We start from the raw sequence: 12,042 nt of genomic DNA on the forward strand, positions 1-12,042 counted from the left end.
GAGGCTCACAGGAACCTAACCATCTCTTTCCCTTAGGAACCATGGCTTGCTTTCCTAATTCAGCGTTCATGGTCACTGTCTGGAACCGAACTCCTATGAATAAAAAGAACCAACTGCATTCTGGTGCTCACATTCAGCCTCTTGATTCTTAACAGTGCTTGATATGGAAAATGGGAAGTGGCTCATTACATCCCCAGGTTTACTCTGTGGGAAGTGATTATATCAGCCAGGACTCAACCAGAGAAGCATAACCCAGTAGGAGATGTCTGTTCTAATAGATATATTACAAGGCTTATGTAATTGTGCAGGTTGGCTGTGTGAGCCCCAAACTTGGAGGGAAAGCCATCAAGAAGGCAAGATGAGAAGCCAGCTGGACCCCCATGGGCAGGGTGGAAGCTGTGGCCCACAGGCAGCTGGAAAGGGAAAATCCAGCAAAGCAACTGTAGATCTAGCTGCTGTTGAAGTCTTTTTCTCCACAAAAAGCTCAGTCCCTTTTAAAGGATCACCTGATTAGGCTGGACCCTTTGAGGATAATCATCCCTCCTTGATGTCAGCGGAATGGAACCTTTGATCACATCTGTAAAATGCCTTCACAAAAATTACTTACCTTAGTGACTAAATTGTTGGGAGGGGGTGTGTGCGCACCACACACTGGCCTCTGCCCTTTTCTATCCTTGTCATCAAGTCTAACCAAGTTAACACCTCTAAAGACCATCACAGCGATGTATCAAATGTAGATTTTAATGCAGCTAATTTTTCAGAGTTGGGATGATGGGTTCTGTACGAGTGAAGTTACGTGACTTCACTTGGCTACCTTTAGACCAATCTGAGTTTTACTCACCCTCTGCCCCTCTCCTAAGACCAGGCACCATTCTAAGTGTTTTCCATAGAGAAAGGTACTTACTTGAGCAACATTCTCGTTTTACACTTGAGGACGCTTTACACTTTGGGGACACTTGAGCACAGAAGTTAGTCAGTCAGCTAACTTCAGTTAGTTGATGGAGCCGGGATCTGACTCCAGGCAGCACAGAGCCAGAGCCTGTGCTCTGCACCTTCAGGCTGGCCTGAGCCCACTGTGGTATTGCAACAAGCCATTTCTGTTCTAGACTCCAACATGTTTGGGAGGGCAGGGTCTCTGCGGGAGCACATGGGAACCTGTGGGCCTTGGTGGTCTGATGGCACAGGGGGAGTGCTTGCTTGTCAGGGACATTAGTGTCCCATGAAAGGGCTGGGCTGTTAAACTCTACTTCCAGAACTCTGGTCTCTCTGACTTTTCTCCTGGAGCATGCGCCACCTTGAACCATCTCAGCTTCTGTTTTGCAGAATCTCCATTTGCTCCACACCCTGGCCTTATTCCACAGACACCATCCCAGATATTTCCTGAGGCTTCAACTCAGTCTCCTGGCTAGGGTTAGAATCTCCACAGAACTTTCCTGTGGGACTCTGGCTGCTGATGCACCCAAGCAGCCAGTGTGGGGCCCTTTATTTATGTGCCAGAAACAGCTTGCTGGGTTCTAGGGATGCAGCCATCAATAAAACAGACAAGCCCTGAGAACTGTCAAAGCCATTACACCCCCAGGCCCCAGAGAAAGTCCTGGGGAGTAGGACTGCCTATCCAATAGGAAACGTGGACCCACTAGGCCTTGCATCCTGCCTTTCTTCTTCATTCAGCAGATATTTGCAACCTCTTGTGATTCTCTTTTATAAGATGAACAATTAAAACAATTTTACATTGTTAAGAGTCCCTCTGCATCCTCCATGTCCCTTCCCCCAGCCACCACCCCAAGGATGATGACACTATCCATTTAATGCCTATCTTGCCAGATCTTTCCTGTGTTTATAAACAAATATGAATATATTGTATTTGAAAGTGTTTATAATTGCGCACAGTAGTCATTCCATAAATGCTTATTGGTGAATGAATGGGTCAGTTTTCACATGTGTTTCTCCCAGTTACCTTGCTGCAATCCCTGACTTTTTTACCCTCTCTGGTCAGATGAGGAGGGTAAGGGCCTGGATTCCTGGTTTTTCTTGTGAACCACAGTGACTGGATAGGTACAGGAGAACTTGCTGTCTTTATTAATTAGCTCAGGCTGCCATAATTAAATATCACAGGCTGGGTGACTTAAACAACAAAAACATTTATTTCTCACATCTCTGAATGCTAGGAAAGTCCAAGATCAAGGTGCCAGCATGGTTGGTTTCCAGTGAGAACTCTTCCTGGCTTATAGATGGGTGCCTTCTGGTTATGTCCTCACATGGCTGGGGGAGACAGAGAGATTGAGAGCTCTCTTCCTCTTCTTAGAAGGCTGCAGTCCTGATGGATTAGGGCCCCACCCTATGGTTTCATTTAACCTTCATTACCTCCTAAGGATCTTATCTTCAGATACAGTCACATCCAGCTTTACGGTTTTAGCATAAGGATTTGGGGGTGCCACAAGTCAGTCCACGGTCTGTGATGTCTGCACCTGTGTCAGGGCCACCACATACAGAGCTGGGCTGCTCCTGGGAAGTGCCCTGGTTCATGCTCTGCCTGCAGTGGGCATGTTCTTGGATGTTTGTGGAAGCATGCATTTCTTAGGATAGAACAACTTGCCTGGGACCTTGGGAAAGCCGAGGGCCTCCCAGTGGCCTCCTTCCCTAGCATTCCATGTGAATTAGTGGAAATTTCAACCACCACTTTGTGAATGATTCCAGATGTGCAGGCTTGGGGAGAGGGAGGCAGCTGGAAAGCCAAGCTTGAATTAGAGGTTCAATTAAGCTTGGGTTGGTAGACAACTACTATCTCCTTAGGATCCAAGAAGGGGAAGCAGGAGCATCATGAGATGCCTTGGGCCTTTTGAAAATAGGGGCTTGCCCCACGCCTTGATGAAGCAAGTGTCATGCGAAAGCCAAGTAATTAACCTCGTCCCTTGGCTCAGATCTCGGTCGGTTGTAAAGGCTCAGAAGGACAAAGACAGAGGCAAGAGAAGGAAATAGAGAGTCCACACAGAGTTGCAAAGAAGAGAGATGAGTTCACTGGGAGACTGAGGGCTAATTAGTTTTCAGAAGGCGATTTCAAAGGAGAAACTGTCAAGTCCTCACAGAGATCCTGTCATGGGGACTGTGAGTCACTGGGGATGGCTCTGAGACACATTTCTGTAGTGGTTCAGATGCTAGGATGAAAGAGGGTGAATGCAGGGTTTTAGGGGGATGGAGTGCATAACATTTGTGGAAGAATATTGGGGGGAAATGAGCTGCTGGCTTGATGTGGCAAGAATTCTTGTAAGGCGAGCCAAACACAAAGACTGTATATTATTCAGAAATGTCTGCTTGATGTGGCTGAAACATGTGGTAAATGAGACTGAAAGTTAGATCAGCAAAAACCAAAGAGTTGATCAAGTAATAGGACTATGAAGCTGGTAACCTGCTATCTGGGTGGGTCAACTTACATCAGTCTTGAACTTGGACTTGGGGATGGTTGTTCAGTGTGGGGCATCCCTTCTGGGTACCTGAAGTAGAGAAAACCATCATGCATCACCAGGTAGTACAGAAAGATCTTAGCAGGATGGTTAAGATCAAACTCTAGCACTTCCTGTGGGCAAGTCATCATTTCTGTAAGCCTCGGTTTCCTCACTGGTACAGATGGGTAAAAATGGTACTTACCTATTAGGACTGTCGAGAGGACTAAACTAGCAAATACCTGGTAAATGCTTAACAAGTGTTAGCTAGAATATCACAGTTAAGCAACACAATTTCACTTTGTGTCCTTGTGATAAAAGGACATTTTTACTTCACTTTCTTAACTCACAGAGAATAGGCACGTGGAGAAGGGAATAAACAGAGCACAGGTGCAATCAAATGGATTTTAGCCAAAGTCAAGCCAAAGGGAGCAGAGGAGAGGGCTCAAGCTCTGGTTGAGTGTTTATCAGTAAGAAGAGGGAATTGGGTAACACAGGAATGGGAGGATTGAAAGGGCGACAAAGAAGAAAAAGGAGGGAATCTTATCCCTGTTACCCGGGCTGTCGGCAGCCTGGGTAGAGCAGCCACTCTGTATAGTGTGCCCTGTTAGATAGGGGGTTACCTGGGGATAGATGGGCTGGTCCTGTCACGGGTCCTCACAGCCCACCTTGTCAGGATCGGCAGACTGAGTGTAGCGATGACAGAAGAATGAAGTCCTGCACCTGGGCAGGAGCGCTCGTCTAGCAGAGGCCTGCTTCTACCTGAGTGAAGGCCCATGCCTCAGGGACTCCGTGTATCCAGGACAGCATTAGAGTGCCCGCTTCTGTACTAAATTTCTCCAGGTGCTCTGGAAGCATGCAGCCTGAGTTCCGTTTTTCAGTCCAAGTTCGGAAGAAAGTACTCGGAGAGAACATTCAGGAGTCTTTGATGAAATTTTGGGCCCAAGGAGATGAACCCCAAATGGGGGCCCAGTGGGACTGAAAAAGGAAGGCCAGATGTGGGAGCCAGGGTTGGCAGAGATCGGCAGGACTCAGTGAGAATATGGGAGAAAGGGGAAGAAGTGCAGGGGTCTGCCTTGGGTGTCCAGAACATCCTGTTAGCAGAGCTGGAGACACTGGAGAAACTTGGACCACTGGTCTTCATGTTTTAGGGTGTTTGAGTCACTTGTAGGGCTTAATACTATAGATTTCTAGCCCCATCCCAGACCTGCTGAGTCTGGATTTTTGCAGTGGACCTGGAATCTGCGTTTTTAGCAAGTACCCCAGAGGATTCTGATGTAGGTGGTCTGCACCTCATGCGTGCATGCTCAGTTGTGTCTGACTCTCTGGGACCCCATGGACTGTAGCCCACCAGGCTCCTCTGTCCATGGGATTTCCCAGACAGTAATACTAGAGTGAGTTGCTGTTTCTTCCTCCAGGGGATCCCCGATGCAGGGATTGAACCCGCATCTCCCGCACTGGCAGGTGGATTCCTTAGCACTGAGCCACGGGGGAAGCCCAGTTTGCATATCACGCCTTGAGAAATGCTGAATTAGAGAAGATAAACGTCTTAGCCTGGCCCTGTTGAAAGCAGAGTCTTGAGTTAGGGGCTGAGGCACTTAGGCTGTATCAGACTCCCAAGAGTGGCAGGAGAAGAGGAGGAGATGCAGTAGGACACGTGGAATTCTCGTGTTGGCCACGATTTCAGAGTAAGCCATGGAGAACCAAGCAGGTGGCTCAGCATGGAGGCTGCTGCAGGCAGTTTTTGGGAGGAATGGCACCTCACCATAGTTGCAGGGCAGTGGATATTGGGGAGACTGGCTCTCTCCCCACCCTGCCCGACCTCTGTTTCTCATTGGTGAGTCACCCCACTAGGAGCTCAACCCCATACTTTTCAGGATGTGTCTTCTGTCCCCTTGGTGGCCTCACGAAGCCAGATCCCATACCCTTGGGATCCAGGGTGGGGTGCGGGGGTGCTGGCCTAAAGAGAAAGGGAAAAAGCAGCAATGAGAAGAGGCCCAGCTTTGTCCCCTGATAGAGGAAGGAAGTCAGGTTGGAAAAGGTGGATTGTCAGTTCCTACAATGAATTTAAGTTTTGAAGCTGGACAGTAAGAAAAAAGATTTCTAGGGAAATGATCTAAATGGAATTACATAATCAGTGATAATAAGAAAGGAAGAATTTGTATCCATAGCAAATGTCTTTAAATTTTTCTTTAATTTGTATTTCTTGCCCCAGAAAAGCTTTCAGTAAAAGAGGACACTGATAATCAAATAACAAGTGTGAGCAGTGGCTGGTTTTGGCAAAAGGGATGTGAGAGAAATTCAAGGTATCACCTGTTTATTTTATATCCTGAATTGACTTCCTCCCTTGTTAGCCCAAAGTTCTAGTAAAAGGTTCTACTTGGATTAAAGAACAAATGAATTTGTGAATCTCATTTGAAATTCCACAGCCTTTTTTTTTTTCATCTGAAGATCTGTAGTTCCTAAGATGCTCTGAAAGGAATATAAAAATAATAATTATAATTCTTACGGGCTGCCAATGGCATACCAGGTTCCAGAGAGTAGTAACCTCACTTAATGTTTACATGAAGCTTTCCATCTTTGTGTTACCAGAACTCGGCTAACATTACACACTGGCAGATGCATTAATCTGTTATAGAAACAGGGGGAAGTTAGTCTCAGGAAGTTTAAGTGACTGATCATGTTGTATAAGGAGCTGACAATGAATAGATGCTTAGATTTATCTTCTGCTATTATCATTTATCATCCTGAATAAAAATATTTCAGATGGCTTTGAGATAAGATCCTAGGAAGAAATACCTCTTGACAAGATGTTGATAACTCAGTTGTGAGAAGTTGATTTTAGTTTGTACATGTGTGTTTTCTGGGGACAGAGGGTAGACATTTGCAACTGTTTTGTAAATTTATTTATCTTGTTGAAGTGTAGTTGATTTATAGTGTTGTGTTCATTTCTGCTGTACAGCAAGGCGATTCAATTACACACACACACACACACACACACACACACTTGCTTTTTCTTTTCCATTATGGTTTCCTCGGGATATTACCTATAATTCCCTGTGCAGTACAGTAGGACCTTGTTGTTTATCCATTTTCTCTGTATATGGTCGTTTGCATCTGCTGATCCCAGACTCTCAGCCCATCTCACGCTCCCCCTCTCCCTCTTGCCAGCACAAGTCTGATCTCTATAAGTCTGTTTTGTAGATAGGTTCATGTGTGTCATATTTTAGTTTCCATAGACAAGTGATATCATATGGTATTTGTCTTTCTCTCTCTGACTTCACTTAGTATGATAATTTCTGGGTCTGTCCATGTTGCTGCAAATGGCATGATTATATTCTCTTTTGTAATGACTGGATAATATTCCATCGTATATATGTACAATTTTTTATCCATTCATCTTTCAGTGGCCATTTAGGTTATTTCTATGCCTTGGCTATTGTGAAGAGCACTTGCAACTCTAAGGCAATCACAATGCTTGTGAGTAGAGGTAAAGGATGGGTGAGGATTGTTAATAACTCAGTATTTGAGGTAGAATTAAAGTATAGACAAGTGTAAAGGGTGGATTATTAAGTGCCTAAAGGTGATGTCATTACTTTCAAGTAAGAAGTAAAGGTTTTGAGCAGCTAGAAGAGCAAAATGGGGAATAGAAAGAAATGCCAGGCTGATGTCATGTAAAGAAAGAGATGATTGTAGGAACTAAAAGTAATCCACTAAAGCGTTTGTTGCCAGAGGTATTGGCCATACAGAAAGAAGACTCATGAGCTGCATGTTTTAAGGAGTGGTTATTTGGAACTGGGTCTGTAACACTCATTCAGAGTTTTACTGAGTACATACACAACACTGAGATAGCAATGAGAAGAAGAGTTTGTCTCTTGCTTCCTGAGTCTCGTATTTCTTCTCTGTACCATCAGGTACTATATACCTGTTTAGAGAAAGACAGAAAAGATGGCTTAAAAAGATGCCTTGTCCACAAGGTCTCTTCTAAAATCAGGGCACCAAGATCCATGCAGTTCCACTGAGGCTGTAGCAAGTATATTTTTTGCGGGCTGGATTCCTGTAGGATTGGATGGTGGTAGTGGTTGTTCTTTTAACGTCTTGCCTCGCAATCTTATTTCTACCAGATAGGTCACTTATTTTTTTTGCAAGTTGATAGGAAGCCTAACTGAAGTCAGCTTAACCATGAAAGTAATTTATTGGCTCCCAGTACCAAAAGGTTGTGAGTGGATTCATTTAGGAATGGCTGTATCCAGAACCTCAGGTGCTATCATAGTGTTCTGAGTTCTGTCTTTCTTTCCCTTAGTTCTGCTTTGTATGGTTTGTTTCCATTTTCAGAGCTGCTCTTCCCTGTGGCCACAAGGTGACCGCCACAGCTTTACACTCATCACATATCCACCTCCAGTTTGGCTATGGAGTATGTCTACCCAAGCAGGAGCTCCCACGCACATCCTGTAAGTCATACCGATTGTACTGGTTTGGGTCAGACGCCCATCCTTGAGTCAGACACTGCGACCGGAGGGATTACATGTGCTGATTGGTCAGGACTGGGCCATGTGTCCCTTACGTCATATGGGAAGCTTGGGACAGCAGAACCAGGAGATGGCAGAATGGATTCTGGTGAGCAAAAATTAATGCTTCTCTACCCCGGGCTCAGTAAAACCTAGGGAGAGACCTGAGGTTCTGATCCAAAAAAATAGGAAGAGGTCAGAGGGGCAAGAAGGACTTCCAGTCCAGAAGCAGCTCCGGGATGGAATGATGGGTAAAGGGTGGCAGCTCACCACCCACTCTGCATGATGTTTATTCCATGGGCTGACCAGGGGTTTTGTGTAACCCTGGTACATAGTTTCAGGAGATTACGGGACAGTGTGTGTGTTGGGGGGTGGGGATCCTCCACTTCCTGTTTAGGATTACACTCTTCACCCTCCCACGCAGGCCATATGTTCATTCTAAGCCTCAGCATCCAGCCAGAAAAGCCCTTTGTGTTTTCTTGGCAAAACTAGGGCCCAGTAATTAAAGTCCATATGCAAAACTGCTCCCCCCAGCCCACACTGAGGGCTTTTAATTAGTATGTAATTGGTCAGAGAGGTACTATCAAATCACTCCCAGTCTGGCCGGCTGAAAATGCGGTATTTGAAAAGTCCCAGACCAGAGAAGGATAATAAATGCTTTAAGTCCCATCTGTTGGAATGATTTGTTTAAGGTAGAAATTTCTGTTCTGTTACTATTTTTAACAATTCTGCTTACAGTGTTTCTCCAAACCCTATAATGACTACCAGAGTATTCATAGGAGGTAGGACGGTGAGTATGTGAACTAGGAGAAGGCTTATTAGCAGACCTGTGTTTCTCCCTTCAAAGAAATTCATAGAATTCAGTGGGAATGGGGAGGCAAAGAGGTGAGCTGGGCATTCGGTTTGGGTAGCTGGGCAGGAACTTCATGGTCATGTCCACTCACCCAGAAACCATCAGGGAGCTCAGCCCATTACCTGTGTGGTCTTTGAAGAGCACCGTGTACCCCAGAGCACCACGTGAGTGAGTCTGTCTCCATGGGAGGAAGGACTTGGAATTCACCTTGGTGGACAGGGCTTGTCAACTGTGGAGAAGCCAAGGGAACAAGGAGGAGGGAGGCAGAGATCTCCTCGCCCTGTGGAGGCCATGCAGGGTGGAGTGGAGCAGTTATGCAGTGATAATGATGATAAAGAAATAGAGGAAAACCACGGAATGGGAAAGACTAGAGATCTCTTCAAGAAAATGAGAGATACCAAGGGAACATTTCATGCAAAGATGGGCTCGATAAAGGACAGAAATGGCATGGACCTAACAGAAGCAGAAGATATTAAGAAGAGGTGGCAGGAATACACAGAAGAACTGTACAAAAAAGATCTTCACGACCCAGATAATCACGATGGTGTGATCACTCACCTAGAGCCAGACATCCTGGAATGTGAAGTCAAGTGGGCCTTAGAAAGCATCACTACGAACAAAGCTAGTGGAGGCGATGGAATTCCAGTTGAGCTATTTCAAATCCTGAAAGATGATGCTGTGAAAGTGCTGCACTCAATGTGCCAGCAAATTTGGAAAACTCAGCAGTGGCCACAGGACTGGAAAAGGTCAGTTTTCATTCCAATCCCAAAGGAAGGCAATGCCAAAGAATGCTCAAACTACCACACAATTGCACTCATCTCACACACTAGTAAAGTAATGCTCAAAATTCTCCAAGCCAGGCTTCAGCAATACGTGAACCGTGAACTTCCAGATGTTCAAGCTGGTTTTAGAAAAGGCAGAGGAACCAGAGATCAAATTGCCAACATCTGCTGGATCATGGAAAAAGGAAGAGAGTTCCAGAAAAGCATCTATTTTTGCTTTATTGACTATGCCAAAGCCTTTGTGTGGATCACAATAAACTGTGGAAAGTTCTTAAAGACATGGGAATACCAGACCACCTGACCTGCCTCTTGAGAAACCTATATGCAGATCAGGAAGCAACAGTTAGAACTGGACATGGAACAACAGACTGGTTCCAAATAGGAAAAGGAGTTCGTCAAGGCTGTATATTGTCACCCTGCTTATTTAACTTATATGCAGAGTACGTCATAAGAAACGCTGGGCTGGAAGAAGCACAAGCTGGAATCAAGATTTCCGGGAGAAATATCAATAACCTCAGATATGCAGATAACACCACCCTCATGGCAGAAAGTGAAGAGGAACTCAAAAGCCTCTTGATGAAAGTGAAAGAGGAGAGTGAAAAAGTTGGCTTAAAGCTCAACATTCAGAAAACGAAGATCATGGCATCTGGTCCCATCACTTCATGGGAAATAGATGGGGAAACAGTGTCAGACTTTATTTTTTTGGGCTCCAAAATCACTGCGGATGGTGACTGCAGCCATGAAATTAAAAGACGCTTACTCCTTGGAAGGAAAGTCATGACCAACCTAGATAGCATATTCAAAAGCAGAGACGTTACTTTGGCAACAGTAGGTTTGTCAAGTCAAGGCTATGGTTTTTCCTGTGGTCATGTATGGATGTGAGAGTTGGAGTGTGAAGAAAGCTGAGTGCTGAAGAATTGATGCTTTTGAACTGTGGTGTTGGAGAAGACTCTTGAGAGTCCCTTGGACTGCAAGGAGATCCAACTAGTCCATTATGAAGGAGATCTGCCCTGGGATTTCTTTGGAAGGACTGATGCTAAAGCTGAAACTCCAGTACTTTGGCCACCTCATGCAAAGAGCTGACTCATTGGAAAAGACTGATGCTGGGAGGGATTGGGGGCAGGAGGAGAATGGGACGACAGAGGATGAGATGGCTGGATGGCATCGCTGACTTGATGGACGTGAGTCTGGGTGAACTCCGGGAGTTGGTGATGGACAGGGAGGCCTGGCGTGCTGCGATTCATGGGGTCGCAAAGAGGCGGACACGACTGAGCGACTGAACTGAACTGAAAGATGATAGCAAGTATTATTGCAGTAGCAGTATAGACAGTGTGTACTCCATGCTCACTATGTGCTTGGCCCTGCGCTCAGTATCTTCTTTGGATTGTGATCTTCACACTGTCTATGATGTTGCTCCCATAGCACCCCTGTTTCCTAGATGAGGAATCTTAAGACTCCGATGGCTTACTTGAGGTCACCAGCTAGTAAGTAGCAGAGCTGGGATTTGAACCCCAGTGGTATGACTCCAGATTCTGGGCTGTCAACCACCAGGCCTGTTCCCCCCTACCTTGCATTACCAAGGGCCTCAATTTGCTTGAAGAACATGTTCTGGAAGAAAGAAGGTCAGACAAGGTCTGTCTCAGCTCCTGTGTTTTGCCACCAGGCTCTCCAGCGTGGAGGTGAGGAGAAATGTTGATACCCACTGGTACCACACCCATAGGAGCGGGTGAAAACATGTGTGGAAGGGAAGAGTCTGGAAGAGTCTGGAGTGTTTCAGCCCCTGGAAGGCCCACCTAACCTCAGAAGGGCCTCTCTGTTGCTTCATGTGGCTGGAACCCTAAGGGTCCAGGTGCTGTCCCTGGAAGAGACTTTGTTTCCTGTGTTGTCACTATGCTACTTGGGGGCCAGGAGACAGCTCTGCTCCTGCCCTGTTGGCTCTTTTAGATGGAAGTCAACTCAACTTGTGCACAGTCATTTGGCTTGAGGCCTGTGCTCTCTGGGAGAAGGCCTGGCTGTCTTTTTCCATCTTTTTGTTCTTTTATCTCTCTGCCCTTTCATTCTTTCTTGATCCTTCTCTCCAGTGCATTTACTCCCTCTCCCTTGGCTAGAGGGAATCTGGGGAGATGGCCTGGGCTTACTCCACTCTGATCATGGGGTCCGTCACCCCAATTCCCTGCTTGCTTTCTGCCTCATGTGTCATGGTGGTGGCTGGCTCTTGTCAGAGGCAGTGAATGTTCAGGATGGTCCCTCATGCTCAGCTCGCTCTAGTTGGGAGGGCATAGCCCAGCTGTTCTTACTGGAGTTCTGCTCAGAGCCCAAGGCCAACCCCAGCCAGTAATAAAGTGTTGCTTGGCCTTGCTTTGTTCTCTGTGTGCCCTTTCCCCCCCAGGAGCCTTGTGGGGACAGTGGCTGGTTTGTGGCAGGGCTTGGGTTTTGCTGTGTCCCTGCCAATCCCATCA

General features: G+C 46.1%; 1 protein-coding gene across 14 annotated transcripts in view; it reads left to right on the top strand.

Annotated features, from left to right (window-relative positions):
• LOC129634267 (uncharacterized) overlaps nucleotides 1–12,042 on the top strand; it is a 296,914-nt gene that overhangs the window by 134,103 nt on the left and 150,769 nt on the right. For 6 of the 14 annotated variants that reach the window (XR_008705555.1, XR_008705556.1, XM_055556387.1 and 3 more), the window contains one exon: nucleotides 7,776–7,891. The exons of 5 other annotated variants lie outside the window; for them this stretch is intronic. Coding sequence is in view for 5 of the 9 variants with exons in the window: in XM_055556387.1 (XP_055412362.1) it covers nucleotides 7,776–7,891 (116 nt within the window). In the remaining 4 variants the exon portion in view is untranslated. Of the gene's footprint in view, nucleotides 1–36; nucleotides 1,704–7,775; nucleotides 7,892–12,042 lie in introns of those variants that run through there. 3 more of the 14 variants (XR_008705582.1, XR_008705589.1, XM_055556454.1) reach the window with 3 other exon arrangements.

Source organism: Bubalus kerabau, chromosome 1, assembly GCF_029407905.1.
Source record: "Bubalus kerabau isolate K-KA32 ecotype Philippines breed swamp buffalo chromosome 1, PCC_UOA_SB_1v2, whole genome shotgun sequence".
Classification (NCBI taxonomy): Eukaryota; Metazoa; Chordata; class Mammalia; order Artiodactyla; family Bovidae; genus Bubalus; species Bubalus kerabau.